General features: G+C 33.3%; 1 protein-coding gene across 2 annotated transcripts in view; it reads left to right on the forward strand.

Annotated features, from left to right (window-relative positions):
• Window positions 1-16,360, forward strand: part of LARS (leucyl-tRNA synthetase) — a 50,368-nt gene that overhangs the window by 10,491 nt on the left and 23,517 nt on the right. Inside the window, exons 4-15 of one of the 2 annotated variants that reach the window (XM_006922966.3) lie at window positions 383-463; window positions 2,321-2,452; window positions 3,481-3,642; window positions 4,191-4,303; window positions 4,932-4,995; window positions 6,410-6,477; window positions 6,579-6,804; window positions 8,046-8,133; window positions 8,211-8,287; window positions 11,223-11,276; window positions 12,053-12,193; window positions 13,791-13,868. In XM_006922966.3, the coding sequence (XP_006923028.1) occupies window positions 383-463; window positions 2,321-2,452; window positions 3,481-3,642; window positions 4,191-4,303; window positions 4,932-4,995; window positions 6,410-6,477; window positions 6,579-6,804; window positions 8,046-8,133; window positions 8,211-8,287; window positions 11,223-11,276; window positions 12,053-12,193; window positions 13,791-13,868 (1,284 nt within the window). The remainder of the gene's footprint in view (window positions 1-382; window positions 464-2,320; window positions 2,453-3,480; window positions 3,643-4,190; window positions 4,304-4,931; window positions 4,996-6,409; window positions 6,478-6,578; window positions 6,805-8,045; window positions 8,134-8,210; window positions 8,288-11,222; window positions 11,277-12,052; window positions 12,194-13,790; window positions 13,869-16,360) is intronic. The other variant, XM_015598093.2, reaches the window with a different exon arrangement.

The raw sequence follows: 16,360 nt of genomic DNA on the forward strand, positions 1-16,360 counted from the left end.
TCTATGTTTAATATGATGGGATGGAGGGTCTTTAATAAATACTATTTTGAAGAAAATGGCATCTATAGAATTTATTTCCCATTAAGGGAACTTAGAATACCTTATTTTTTAAGTATAATTTTTATATTTCAGCAATTCAATTTTTATATTTTTCATATGCTGTATGTTTATGCGTGCAGAGGTCTAGGTAGGTATGTTCTTAAGTAATTCCTAGACTGGTAAAAAGACAACTGAAAAAGAATAGCAGGCTAGAATTTTGCAATGACTACAAAATCTGGCTGATGTTTTAAGGAGGATGTGAATAGGAAAACTGTGAAAAGTCAGCATTTTCTATTTGCCTAGCATTTAAATTTGTAATTTAAATGTAATTTTCTTTCTATAGTTTGCAGTCGGGTACCAGAGGTTGAAAGGAAAAATTTGTCTGTTTCCCTTTGGTTTACACTGTACTGGAATGCCTATTAAGGTAAGATTGCTCTGGAATTGGTTTCTATTCTTTTTAGCTTAGAGCAAATAGAAATATTCAGTTCAAGAGCTTAAAATAGGATTTTCAAATACTGCAATATTGAAGTGTTTTTTTTTTTTTTAATGAATTGAATTTATTAAAGTGAAAATTAAACATTTGAAGAAGTTTTTAAATAAAGGGCACACATTAAAGTTTAAGCGATTTCTAAGTAATTTTGATATCTTTGGTTCTCATATATTCATATTTCTGTTTTAGAATTAGATAATAACTATCAAGTAAAATGCACGGTTTTGAGCATTCGTGACATATTTAGGATGTTGGTATAAAGTAATGAGCATTTCTACCCTATTTTGATCATTTTTACAAATGTTTTCATTTGTTGTAAATTCGTATTAGAAGTAATTATCAATAAAGAATGGGCCAGAAAATGAGAGTTGAAAGGACTCCCTAAATGTTATAGGGTTGGGAGACTTAATTCACATTTCTTCAACCTTTTATTTTGAAAAATGTCAAACCTACAGAAAAGGTAAGAGAATAGTATAATGAACATCCATATACCCTTCACTTTCAGTTAGCAAGTATTAATATTTGCCACAATTACTTTAGTTCTGTCTCTGAATACACGTATAATACATGCATGCTTTTTTCTCTTTGTATGAATTTTTTGAGAGAAAGTTGCAGACATCATGACCTGTTGCCGCAAATACTTCAGCATGTATCTTTTGAGATTAAAGGCATTCTTGGACATCATCACAGTACCATTATCCCCTCTGAGAAATTTGACATTGATATAATATTATCATCCTGATCTAATCTATAGTTAAATGTCTCTAGTTGTCTCAAAATGTCTTCTCTGGCTGTTTTTTACTTTTTATTTTGTGGATCACGCATTGCATTTCGTTATCAATTCTCTTTAGTTTGTCATAGCATTTATGTCTTTGAAGAATCTAGGCCATTTGTTTTATAGAGCGTCCTATATTCTGAATTTTTTATTGTTTCTTCATGATTAGATTTGGCTTAAATATTTTGACAAGAATACTACGTTGGTGAGGTGTACAGTTCCCAATGTATCACATAAAAGGGCATATAGTGACAGTTTGTCTCATTTTAATGACTCTCCCTTTTTTTAATTAAAAAAGTATCTGTAGGATGATACTTTGAGAGCCTCTGAATATCCAGTTACCTAATAACCCAGTGGTTTTATCATCCTTTGATCTATGTTTGTTTTAATTATTGAATCGGTGGTTGTAAAATGGTGTCATTCTTATTTATTAACCGAAATTCTCATAATTCTAACACTGTCTACTTGGTGTCATCTTTGTTTTTGACAATGGACTCATTATGGTACAGTTGAGAAGAGCTGGTTTGGAAAGCTCAGGTTCATATGTAGTTTTGCAGCTTACTAGCTTTATAAGTTTGGATAACTCACCCCTTCTCTGTGTCTGTTTTCTAACTTAATACCTGACCTACCTACCTAGCAGGCTTGTGATGATAATTAATAGAATATATATGACATTAATCATTAAGTTGAGGAATGCTATTATAAATGTTAGTCAAAATGATAACCCATTATATCATATATCCTTGTACTTCTAATGCAAGGATATAGAATACTGTAGTGAGTACTCTGGGTGTTAAATAAATGCTGAGTAAATGAAGTAAAATACTAATTTATAAATTAGTAAATTTGGAGGTACATGATTTGTATCATTTGAGCTTTCTATAATGATCCCCTTATATATAGATGTATTACAGAAATTTCAGAGTCAATTTTAGTTGGCCATAGGAGCGACAATAAAAACCAGATTGTTTTGTGCTGTGAATTTTGAATTTTGCTATCTCTAATGTTTGTTATAGGCATGTGCCGATAAGTTGAAAAGAGAAATAGAGCTGTATGGTTGCCCCCCTGATTTTCCAGATGAAGAAGAGGAAGAGGAAGATGTTAAAATAGAAGATATAAAAATTAAGGATAAATCTAAAGGAAAAAAGGTTTGGTAGTTGATTATGCTCATTTTGGTTGAAGTCTTATATTTATGTTTGTCTGACTCCTATGTGCATTCCAAGTACTAGAACAGCATATATATTTTTTAAAAAGTTTATGAAAACACTGGCTTCACTTCAGCACCCTGGGACTCATTCTAGCATTCTCCCTTTGCCTGTTTGTGACTTTTTTCTCCAACAGTAACCTGACTTATTATTTACGATATATTTATTTTTTTGTTCGGTTCTAGTATACTAATAGTTTCAGAATTGCTAACCTATAACCCTGGGAGAAACAATTTTACTAACTGAAGGACAGTATTTGTATATAGTTCTTTTTATCTTTTAGTCAAGATACTGTTTTCCAAAGTTATTTCCAAAGCTCCTTTCTCATCCCCTTCAGTGTGGTTATGTCATATGTTTATGTTTGTTAAACTGTATTCCATCCGGGGTTCTTCCAATATCTTGGCTGATTTTTTTAAAATTCACTCATTGTCATGGATAGTTGTATTGGTTTGACAAATGCATTGAGTCATGTTTCTACCACAGTATCTTAAAGACTTGTTCCATCACTCCCGAAATTCCTTGTCCTGCCTTTTCATAGTTTTAACAACCTTTTGCCTACCTCTAAACTCTGGCATTTGTTTGCCTTTTTGGTACTGGTAAAGACTGGAAAATGAGGAAACTTATGAGTATGATATAAGCTAAAATAACTTAAAAAGACAGATGTGGTATAGGGAGAAAGGAAATAGAGAAGGCTTGATACTAAAATCTCATCTTTGTGGTGATAGTTCTTTGTAGTTCCACTCATTTAGTAGTTGTCCTTGGTATCAGAGTTTTGGTGATTATCAAACTGTACAGTTTGGCAGGCAAAACAGTACATCTAAATCCTGCTGCAATCTGACATATCAACAGCATTGATTTGGAATTTAAAAAATTACCAAAGGGGATCATTCACTTTAGTTACTGTGGTCCTGGAATTCATTAACAAGTTGGTGTTGTTCTTGATGGAGTTTGTTTTTGCTGGCTCTTTTCAGAGTAAAGCTGCTGCTAAAGCCGGATCTTCTAAATACCAGTGGAACATTATGAAATCCCTTGGTCTGGATGATGAAGAGATAGCCAAATTTTCTGAAGCTGAATATTGGCTTGATTATTTCCCACCCCTGGCTATTCAGGATCTAAAGAGAATGGGTGTGAAGGTATGCCCATCACTCCCATAATTTAAGAAGATATGAGGAAATTTTATGGTTACATGAGCTTTGGACCACCTCTTAATTTAGAATAATATATTCAACTTGAATTCCACTAATGAATTGGTACTATTATTGTCAGATTAGAACCTAGTGGGTTGATGTAAACAATGAAATACTTAAATATTTGTTGTATTGAAATGTTATATTGATACACTAGCAATTAATAGAAAGGAACTCTAGTCAAAGAATATGAAGAAGACAAAGTTTAACTTGAACATTTAGGAATACATAAAGGTATTAAGTGTTTTTTTTTTTAAATTTATTATTATTCCTATATGTTTAATATATAAATGTGTGTTTAAAAACACATATAAACACAAATTAATGTAATAATTGTGATTACATATTTAGTATTTGGTACTTGAAAAAATTAAAAAAAATATTTGGTATAATTCTTAGTTGGAAAATAAAGAGTAGAAGAGTAATTGATTCATGGGAATTCTTATTCATAGAGACTACAAAATTCTTAAAAATTTTCCTCTCTCTATCTGTAGGTGGACTGGCGTCGTTCCTTCATCACCACTGATGTTAATCCTTACTATGATTCATTTGTCAGGTGGCAGTTTTTAACATTAAGAGAAAGAAACAAAATTAAATATGGGAATCGGTGAGTTTGTTGTCCCTTAGTATAAAAGCAAAAATCATACAATTCCTGCATTGTAATTCAGTGCCCCATAGACTACTTTTTTTCTTTATCCTTTCTCTTTTTATGAGTTTTTTCTTTTTGTTTTCTTGTATCCTTTGTTTTCCTTTTTGGCTTGCCAGTTTCTAATTTCTCTGAGCGCTTAGTGTTTATGACAAATAGAAGCAGGGAGAATAGAAGTATTGTTTTTTATGATCTCACAAAAGATTCTGTTCGGTATTCCCGGCCAAGCAGAAAAATAATAATTTTATTTGTGTTTTATTTATTCTTTTGTTCTATAAATTGTTTTAAGATCCTTCCTTGATTATGTGGATTAATTAAACGGTGTTTGCATTTCATAAGTGAATTTATATTTTATAATCTTTTGTTTCATACTACAAAGTGCATATTTTTCAGTGGTATTACCTTTGATGAAGGCAGAAAGCTTTCATTAAACTAGGTTGGCCATGGAACTAATGTCTACATAAATAATGGATGTAGACATTTGCTCAGTTTTAGTTAGAAGAAATATTGTAAGATGTTAGCAGCAACACTAGCAAATATGTTAGGATAAAACTTGTATCTTATAATAATATTTGCCACTATTTTTTAGGTATACTATTTATTCTCCAAAAGATGGACAGCCTTGTATGGATCATGACAGACAAACCGGAGAGGTAATGATTAGTGACATAGAGTAGCTATTGTTATTAATTTTTTGTATGGCCATAGAGTTTAAGAAATACATCAGAAGCCTAAAAAATAACTTTATTCCAGTGCTGAGGTATATAGTTTTGATACACTCTGGTGGCTGTGAAGAGGGAGGCAGAATGTCATTAGAGGTACCTATATCTTGCTATTCTAAGAGTGGTCCTAGATCAGTGGCATTAGCTTGTGATGGAAAAGCAGTTTTGAACCTCACCCCAAAATTGCTGAATCTGAATCTTTGGAGGTGGGGCCCAGGAATTTGTCTTTTAACAAGCTCTCAGTGTGATTTGTATGCATGCTAATGTTTGAGAAACACTGCGTGGGAAATACACTGCTCTAAAAAGAAAGCATGGGGAAAGGTAATTAGATATGTGGCTAACTGACGTACACAGATTCCATTTATATTTGCTTTGATTACGTGCCTACTTGCTTATTTCCAAAGTACTTCTGGCCATGCATGACATCAGTTCACTCTACATTCTTGTAGGACACATTTGTGACATCATTCCTTATAATACTTAAGTGAAGCAAGGGTAAGCGATTTGCCTAAAGCCTTGGCACAGTAAACCACCAACAGTGTCGAGATCTGAAATTAGGAGTCCCAGTGAGTGTGTCATTCTTTGTTACCACCTATAAACACATTTATAGTTTTATGACTACTTTTCAAAATCAGCCTTCAATTATGATGTAACTTATCTGATAGAAGTGAGAATTGATCAAAATTTTGGAAGACTTCAGAAGGCCCAGTTTATTGACTATATTATATTTTATTTTAATATTATATAACATATTTTAATATAGTCAATAGTAGCAATATTCTAAATTTCAGTAGTACATGACAGTTTTTCAAAGCATTTTCCTATTCATTATCTTACGTGATTCTTATGTGAGGCGTAGCAGAGTTATTTTATGGATGAGGAACTGAACGCTCAAAGAGATTGTCATTTCCTTGGGTCAAGTGGTTAGTAAGGGCCCAAGCTAGATTTCGATTACATGTTATCTGACCCCTGGTCCATTGTATGTCTGTGATGACTGCTCTGTGGCATTGGTATCTTCTGACTCTCATTTGGGCAAAAAAAATACTTTTTAATCTGATTACTGCAAATCACTTTTTTTTCCTGTCCTCCCCTCTAAGGGGAGCAAACCATCCTTACTCGTTGGAGTCTGGGCCTCCTTTTCTATTTCTGATAGGGTAGAAAGGCCATCTCCCAGGTATCTTCTCACACATTAGACTTCCATGTAGATATGGTCAGTACACCGCTGGCACATTGGAAGAAATAGTTATTTTAACAATGCAAGAACTCATCTTAGAAATTTGAATCAGCTCTCCCACATAGATTAGTAAGTTTAATCCAAATCTTTTTTGTGGGTTTTTTTTTTTAGGGTGTTGGACCTCAGGAATATACTTTAATCAAGTTGAAAGTGCTTGAGCCATACCCATCCAAATTAAGGTAGGTTTGTCAAAGAGTTATTACATGATCTTTTTGAATATCAGATAGTTGTGATAGAATCCATAGCATTTTTTGCATAAATATATCTTTTTTCTTCTTAGTGGCCTGAAAGGCAAAAATATCTTCTTGATAGCGGCTACTCTCAGACCTGAGACCTTGTTTGGACAGACAAACTGTTGGGTTCACCCTGATATGAAGTATATTGGTTTTGAGGTGGCGAATGGTGATATATACATCTGCATCCAAAGGGCTGCCAGGAATATGTCATACCAAGGCTTTACCAAAGACAGTGGCGTGGTGCCTGTTGTTAAAGAATTAATGGGAGAGGTAAGTTGGGTAGCAGACTTTTAGAGCATAAATTTGCAGGGAAAATTTCAACAACGAAGCTTAAGCAAAGAGCATTTAAGAAAACTTTTTCGTTGAAGCATACATATAGTCAAATGTGTAAATCATAGTGTATATTTTGGTGCATTTTCAAACGTGTACATTCATGTAAGCTGCACTCAACTCAAGATATAGAACAGTTCTGCTCCAGAAGGCGCTCATGTCCATTTCACTGTCAGTACTCATCTTCTCCCATTGCTTAGCTGTGCCACAGCTTACTAACCATTCTCTGTTATGGATATTTGAATTGTTTTCTGACTTTTTCTGTTACCAAGCATTGCCTATATCATTAGTTCATGATGTTGAAGTTCTATCTGAGAAGTTTTTAGGAAAGTATTAATGACACAAATTTTTAACTGTTAATAATGCAGCTTCTTTCCACTTAAAATTTGCTTAAAATCTGCTTAAAATTTGAGCAGATTCCTGAGTGAGGAAAATGGGTAATATAAATTAAAAAATAGCTTTCAACCTTTAAGACTTAGAATATTTAGCCTTCACCCATATGACTGTAAATTCTGTAAAAGTAGCTTATCTATATGAATAATGTGGGATGGTTAGGAACCGTGTGGAATTGAAAAGTGCATTTCTTAGTTAAACAGAGTTGTGAGCTGTTTGTTGTATTTTAGAATATGGGTCCAGTATTGTTGAATCTTTTGTTTTTTTTTTAAGAGAAACCAGATGTACCTTTTTAATTCGATTTGTCTTCCTAATTATTTAAAATGGATATATAGTATTCTATCTTGTAGAAGTCTCATTTATTTAATAATCTTTCTATCATTTAAAGTTTTAGTTTCCAGGTTTTGCTTGGATAATTAATACAGCATTGGGCAGACTTCTCGAAAAAAAAATCTTTTTTCCTCTGAGATAAATTCCTAGGATTGGATGGCTTGGGTCCAAGTTCTGTGAACATTTTTGTGGCTCTTGCTAGGGATTCCTATATTGTTTTCCTCAAGAAGTACAATGTCACCAGCTATGTATTAGTGTACTAATATCTTCACAACCTCATCAGATTTGGATATTGTAATTATTTACAGTTATTTTTGGTTTAGATTGTATAAAAGAATTAGTTTTGTTCTCTTTCATATATTTTTGATTACTCGCTTCTTGAGACTTAAAATATTAACTTTTTTTTAATGGTTAGAATAAATTTGTTCACTTTTTATGCTGATCTTTCTTTTACACAGGAAATTCTTGGTGCATCAATTTCTGCTCCTTTAACATGTTATAAGGTGATCTATGTTCTCCCAATGTTCACCATTAAGGAAGATAAAGGTAAATAGTTTATTTCTTTATAGAAATACAATGATAATCACATTCTGGCTGTATTAATTCTACACTCTTTTTATAAGGTACCGGTGTGGTCACAAGTGTTCCGTCTGACTCCCCTGATGATTTTGTTGCCCTCAGAGACTTGAAGAAAAAGCAAGTGAGTATCTGAATTTCACATTCTTATTTCCTCTTCATCATCTGATTGTTTAGTACTGCTGAACTACACTGTGAGATTAGGCTAAAAAGCTGTGCATGTATTTTTGAACTGCAATCTCTAACTTGTTTCTTCATGTTTATATGTTGTCCTGTGGTTTGAATTTTGAATATAACATTTCATAGAATGTCTTTTTTCTATTTTTTAATTTTTTAATTTTAATTTTTAAAATTTATTTATTTTAAAGACTATATTTTGGAGCAGTTTTAGGTTTACAACAAAATTGAGAGGAAGGCAGAGATTTCCTATATACCCCCTGCCCCAGCATATGCATAATCTCTCGGTTACCAACATCACCAGAATAGTGCATTGTTTTACCAAGGATAAACCTCCATTGACACATCATAATCACCTAAAGTTCATAGTTTACCTTAGATTTTACTCTTGGTGTTGTATATTCTGTGAGTTTGGACAAATGTATAATGTGTCCATCACTAATAATCATACAGAATATTTTCACTCCTTAAAAATCCTCTGTGCTCTTCATACTGTATGGTTGGAATCATATTGTATGTAGCCTTCTCAGATTGATTTCTTTCACTTAGTTATATGCATTTAAGGTATCTGTGTCTTCATAGCTTGATAGCTCATTTCTCCTTGTGCTGAATAGTATTCTGTTGTCTGGATATACCACGGTTTGTTTATCCATTCACCTACTGAAAGACATCTTGTTTGCTAAGAAGTTGGTTGGCAGTTATGAATAAAGCTTATATAAACATTTGTGTGCAGGTTTTTTGTGTAGACATAACTTTTCGGCTCTTTTGAGTAAATACCAAGGACTGTGATTGCTGGATCATATGATAAGAGTGTGTTTAGTTTTGTACGAAACTGCCAAACTGTCTTCCAAAGTAGCTTACCATTTTGCATTTCCATCAGCAATGTGTGAGAGTTCCTATTGTTCCACCTCCTCACCAGCATGTGGGGCTGTCAGTGTTCGGGATTTGGGCCATTTTAATAAGTGTGTTAGTGGTATTTCATTGTTCTTTTAATTTTTATTTCCCTGATGACATATGGTGTGGAGCATCTTTTCATATGCTTATTTGTCATCTGTACATCTTTGGTGAAGTGCGTCTGGTAAGGTCTTTGGCTCATTTTTTAATCAGGTTTTTTTTTTTCTTATTCTTGAGTTTTAAGAGTTCTTCATCTATTCTGGATAGCAGTCTTCTATTAGATGAATCTTTTATAAATATTTTTTCCTGGTCTGGCTTGTCTTATACTTCTCTTGGTATTGTCTGCTGCACAACAGAAGTTTTTAATGAAGTCCAGCTAATCAATTATTTCTTTCATGGATTGTTTCTTTGGTGTTGTATCTAAAAAGGCATCACCATACCCAAGGTCATTTAGGTTTTCTCTATGTTATATCTTCTAGAAGTTTATAGTTTGGAATTTTAATCTAGTCTGTGATATATTATTGTGAGTTCATTTTTGTGAAGGGTATAAAGTCTGTTTGGATTCATTTTTTTTTTTTTGCATGTGTATGTCCAGTTGTTCCAGCAACATTTGTCGTTCTACTGTATTATCTTTTCTCCTTTATCAAACATACATTGATTATATTGCTGGGGGTCTATTTCTGGGCTCTTTATTCTGTTCCATTGTTCTATTTGTCTCTTCCTTCATTAGCACCAAAACGTCTTGATTACCATACTTTTATGTCTTGAAGTTGAATAGCGTCAGTCATGCAGCTTTGTTCTTCAGTATTTAGTTGTCTATTCTGGGTCTTTTGCTTTTCCATATAAACTTTAGAATTAGTTTGTCGATATCCATAAAATAACTTGCAGGGATTTTGACTGGGATTGCATTAAAACTGTAAGTCAAGTGGGGAAGAACTTACATCTTGAAAATATTGAGTCTTCCAACCTATGAACCTGGGATATTCCTTCATTCTTTTTTAGCTTTTTGATTTTGTTCATCAGAGTTTTGTAGTTTTCTTTATATACATCTTATATATATTGTTAGCTTTTCACCTAAGTATTTAATTTTTTTGAGTGCTAATGTAAATGGTATTGTATTTTTAATTTTAAATTCCACTTGTTCTTTCTTGGTAGGTAGGAACTTTTGTACATTAACTTATATCCTGCAACCTTGCTATAGTTGCTTATTCTAGGAGTTTTTTGTTGATTTTTCTTTGGATTTTCTGCATAGATGATTATGCCAATCTGTATAACTTTTGCATTAGCAAGAACATCCAGTGTGATGTTGAAAAGGAGTGGTGAGAGGGAACATCTTTGTTTTATACCTGATCTTAGTGGAAAAGCTTCAAGTTTCTCATCATTAAGTATGATGTTAGCTGTAGATTTTTTGTAGATAGTCTTTATGAAGTTGAGAACGTCCCTCTCTAGTTTACTGAGAGGTTTTTTTTTTAATCATGATGGGTATTGGATTTTGTCAAATACTTCTTTAAAAATTACATCTGTTGATATATGATTTTCTTTAATTTGTTGATGTGATGGATTTCATTAAACTTTTGTAAAAGTTTTTTGACATTCACAATTTCATTGCAACCTAGAATATAAACCTCACTTTCAGTGGTGTATGCGAGTGAATTTTTCCTTTTTGGTTGTACAGTTTCATTATTTAAGCCATTTGCTAAAACTGTCGTACTTTTAAAAGTCCTAGATCCCATCTGGAGATATTTGGTTAAGTTAAAAAATTGCTCTGTATGGATAGAAAAAATAATAGTTTAAAAAAGAATAGTTTAAACTCCTAGAACTAATAAGCAATTATAGCAAGGTTGCAGGATACAAAAATGTACAAAAGTTCCTACTTACCAAGAAAGAACAAGTGGAATTTAATAATAGTTTTAAAAAAGGTTGCTTCTCTCAGTGATTATGTCAGTAAAGTGTTGATCATTAATGTTAACTTGCAAATATTTTTGCAGGCTTTACGAGCCAAGTACGGGATTAGAGATGACATGGTGTTGCCATTTGAGCCGGTGAGTACATAGACGATTCAGGATATTCATAGCCATCTCTTCATCAGAGGAAAAAGAGCTAACACTGTCCTTGTAACAAAATTAAATAATTAGTGGAGTGTGGAAGTAAGAGGGACGGTGCTGAAGAATTTACTTTAACTTGATATCTGCTGTGGCAGATAAGAGTGAGAGAAAAACTAACAAGCATTTGCTTAGCACCTGGCACCTGAAATTCTGGATCAAACAAAAAGCTTTTAGCATCACCAATTTTATAGTAGTTTATTTTGCTAGTTTGGCCGATTTCCAGGCTTCTGAAGACAACATTTTGCCATGTTACTCATGAATGTTTATGTTTTGATATTAGTGCCTGCAAAAGAAAACAATTAAAATTACTAACAAATAACTTTCATGAAAAACTCAGAAGACTTATTAGAAACCAAAAACAAGACACTCCATGAATTTAGTTGTTTGCATAATTTTGCTAGTTTTAGTGTTAATTATTTAGTTAATCGTATGCCACTGGAGGATTGAGAGCTGGGGAAGGTGTGTGTGTAAAAAGGAAGGACAATGTGGGATTTGGTACACAGAATTTGGGTAGTTCCTGTGGCGAGAATGAAGACAAATTCACAGTTTGATGTTAGTTACTTTGTGATTATCTCGTATATGGTACTGCTGTAACGATACATAAAATCTAAAATGACTTCATTGGGCAATACAAGCAAAAGGACTCTGCCCCATAGGGCTGTGTTTGTGTTCATTCAGTGTGAATAAATTCCTGACATCGCTGTTCTTTGTAGGTGTCAGTCCTTGAAATCCCAGGTTTAGGAGGTCTTTCTGCTGTAACCATATGTGATGAGTTGAAAGTTCAGAGCCAGAATGACCGAGAAAAACTTACAGAAGCAAAGGAGAAAGTATATCTAAAAGGGTTTTACGAAGGTGTAAGTAATAGTTTTTTATTGTTTTTATTTGATTCACTCCATGCTCTCTGGTTTTCTTCTTAACGATTTAAAAAGTATATACAAAATTCAATGGCCATATACCGATCTAAGACAGATTAATGAAATTAATAAGAGATTGTATTCTTCTATTTCCAAATTACTTTAATCTTTTTTTTTTTTTCTTGGCTAATAGCACTTACAGATATTACATTTTTGTGCCCTTTAGGACTCTCTTAAGGAATGAATTTCTTGAGAAGATATTTAAAGTTAGTTCATATTATTATGCAGTGAACTCCACAGGTTTATTGCACAGACAATAATACTTGGTCCTTTCTTTTGCTCTTTAAATTAAGAAGTTCATATTTTAAATATGTAGTTTTATTCAGTTTATTAATTTACTTGTTAATGCCTACTAGTGACAGATGGGCCCAACAAACATGTTCTGAACCTCTTTCCTCCTTAATTGTGGCTGTGTTAATGTGGCTTATTACATTTAAATGGAAAGAAGACTATTCTAGAGAAAGTAAAAATTCAATTATTAGTGGCTTGAGGTTAAAATGAAGATTTTTAAGGACATAAATTAGAATGTTTTTTATTTTTACCTTTACTCTTATTTTTCTTGATAAACAAGATTTGATTATATGTCTTTTTTAAGTGACTTACTACATTGTGGGTGATGATAAAAGTCAATACTTATGTAGTACTTATGTATTATTTAAATCTCAAAATAACCTCGTGAAGTAGGCACTGTTATTCCTATTTTACAGACGAAGAAATTGAGGCACAAAGAGGTTAAGTAATTTACCCAAGATCATCCAGATAGCCAGCCAGTGACAGAATTGAGATTCAAAGTAGGCAACTTGGTTCTAGGATTTATGCTCTTAACCACTGCACCATATAATGATCAAGAAATAAGATTTCACAGTGATGAATTAAACAGATATAAAGCATTTTGGTATGTTAGAGGATTGGAAGGTCAAAAAAGAACATATGTCTTTCACTTAAGATAGAAACTATTTGAGAGATACACAGGAGTCAGGTAGATGGATGTCAGTGTCAGCTGGAAAGAGGATTGTGAGTTAGAGCTCTGACAACGGTGGGCAAGCTAATACTTTGCCCTGGAATTAAATTTCCCCACTAAGTAAAAGGCAGAGTTGAAAAATAATAGGCCTTCCTCTAAGAGCCAAGCTTATCAGATGGCCCAGCAAAGAAGAATGCTTGCTGGCAACAGGCGGATTTGGAAAGAGAAGCTGAAATGGACTGAGCAGAGTGTGCTCAGTTTCTTCTCCCAAAGCCTTTAAGAATGAGGTGAGTTGGTATAGTTGGTATAATGGAATTCTCACCACATAGAAATCTGAGAAGTATGTTCAATGATAGCTATCCTAGTTATACTAAAAGAAAAAAAAGCATGTTATAAATATTAGTTGTCCAAGCTGTGCCAAAATAAGTTATGGTTATAAATGTGATAAATTTCACCCTAAAATATTTCGATCTGGTGAGTGGAAGTAAATTTAATTAGGGACAAGTTTGGTGAGCAACTCAAAGTAAATTTTAATTATTTCGTATGTGTTTTTTTCCCCATTTCTCATCCTTTTAGATAATGTTGGTGGATGAATTTAAAGGACAGAAGGTCCAAGACGTAAAGAAGACTATTCAGAAAAAGATGATTGACGCTGTACGTGATAGGCTGTTCTCTGAAGGCTGTTTTAGGAAAAGAGCTTTTAGTTAATTGATGGACTTTATGGTGTTAATTAGCAATGAGTCTGTAGTAGAATTGGAGCTATACTAAAGATAGCATTTAGTTTCGTAGCAGAAAATAGACCTATTTAGCAGTTCCTTCAAGTTGAGCTTCCCACCTGTAACACTGATGAAAGTAGTAATCTAAAGTTAGGATGTTTTCTACCAGTGGTCATTTGAAATATTAGTAGTTACAATTCTCTCTTTCTATAGTGCTTTACTTTTTACTTTCATCCTTTTCCTCCTCTATCTTCATTTTAACTTTCTTCTATTGAGCTACTTAACTACTTTTCAAAATTTTATTCTTGACAATTATATGTACCCATAACCCAGAGAGACAATGGTCTGTAAGGCTTATTAAAATAAAAAAGCAGCAATTTCCTTTTTATCTTTCCACATTCTCTTAAATTTCTAATTGGAAGGGCTCACTTCAACTATTTTAGTTTCTTTAGATGCTATTCTGCTTTTGTGGATGTGAAATCTGCTTTTTTTTTTTTTTTAAATTGAGATATAATTGACAGGGATGTGAAATCTTAATCTCTTATTTCTCCGAGGAGGAGTTGATGTTTAAGAGTGGTTATAAAAAGGTGATTGGAACCTTTTGAGATATTGGTAAGGCTTGTCACTGGGCTTCACTGGGGGAGATCTGGAAGGGCTATTGACCTCCATCTCTCTTATAGATCTCTAATCTAGATGTAGTATAATTTTCTGATTTTATTTTTCAGTTTTAGTTCATACTGGTTGCTTCCTGTTCTGGTACACAGGTGTCATCTGGGATGTTTCTTGCCATTAATGTTTCCTTTGCTTCTCTTGACTTGGATATCCTGTTTCCTTCATTCTCTGGCTTCTTTCTTATTTATTCTCTCATTTTGGTGAAGCTCTGCCTTTAGTAGCTTTTCTAAGAATGGCTGCTAGGAAGGTAAATTGCAGCCTTTCATGTCTGAAATCTCTTTATCCTATTTCATTTGCCCTTGATTACCTAGTTATAGAATTCTGGATTGGAAATAATTTTCCCTTAAAATTTTGAGGGCATTACCCATGGTATTCTAGTTCAGTGACTATTGAGAAGTCAATAAGCATTCTGGTAATAAATGATCTTTTGTAAGTGACCTGTGTTTTCCCCTCTTCTGGACACTTGTAGAATCTTTCTCCCAGTATTCTGAAATTTCATGATGATTCGCTTTAGTTTAGGTCAGTTTTTATTCATTCTTTTGGATGCTTGTTGGCTCCTTCAATTTGAAAACTTATATGCTTAATTTGGGGAAAATTTCTTGACTTTTTCTTTATTTCATCTGTTTTTATTCTTTATTTTCACTTTGTGAATTCTTACTATTCAGGTATTGGATTTCTTAACACTCTAGAAGTCCTTTTGCCTTTCTTTTTCTCTGAGTTTTTGTTTGTTGTGTGTTTTTATATCTGTTATTTGTGTGTATGTGCATGTGTATGAATAAATAAAAATTTCCAAGGATCCATTTTAAAAATCTTGGATGGAAAATTTCAAACTTATAAAAAAGTGGAGAGTAGTATGATGAATTCTTATATACATCCTTAGCAGTTATCAACTCAGGACCAATTTAAGAGCTTATTCTTGTTTTCTGACTGATCCTTTTTTATAGGATGCTATTCTGCTTTTGTGGATGTGAAATCTGTTATTTTTTTTTAATTGAGATATAATTGACAGGGATGTGAAATCTTAATCTCTTATTTCTCCGAGGAGGAGTTGATATTTAAGAGTGGTTATAAAAAGGTGATTGGAACCTTTTGGGATATTGGTAAGGCTTGTCACTGGGCTTCACTGGGGGAGATCTGGAAGGGCTGTTTGGGCCTTGGGGAAGCCTTGATGTTAGTTAGGTCTTCTTGGGTTCTTGAATTCCCCACAGAAGATTCTTCTCACTGGCTTAAAAGGTCTAAGCTAACAGCATTCTGGAAGCCGAAGGGGAGAATACTGCTAGTGCGAGTGCCAACGTCCAGTATGCTGGCTTTCACTTAGTCCCTATTTTCACTGTGATGCCCATATCCTTAACTTTGTCTCTGGTTGAGAGACACTTTTATCTTCTCTAGAGAGTAAACCTGTATTGTTTTGTTGGCACAGGAAAGGGCAGTTGCCTGTCTGTGTATAGTGTGGGATTAGAATATCTGCCAGCAATTCCTGAGTCTTTTGGAGATTTTACAATGCAGACTGGATTATCAGCATTCTCTACTGCTGGCTTAGAATTCAACTAGCTTTTTCAATCTGCTAATAATACAGTTATCACTCATCCTGCTTTTTAGTTTCCAAATTTTGGTGGATATTGTTTCTTTTCCCATTCTCCTTGTCTTTGTAGTTTCATACCATTAAAAAAAATCCTGTTCATTGTTTTTTTATCGGAATTTTGAGGAGTGAAGTTAAATGTCTGTTTTTAATTTACTACCGTTAAAAATCCAAGCTAT

The sequence above is a fragment of the Pteropus alecto genome, unplaced genomic scaffold (genome assembly GCF_000325575.1).
Source record: "Pteropus alecto unplaced genomic scaffold, ASM32557v1 scaffold78, whole genome shotgun sequence".
NCBI classification, from domain to species: Eukaryota; Metazoa; Chordata; class Mammalia; order Chiroptera; family Pteropodidae; genus Pteropus; species Pteropus alecto.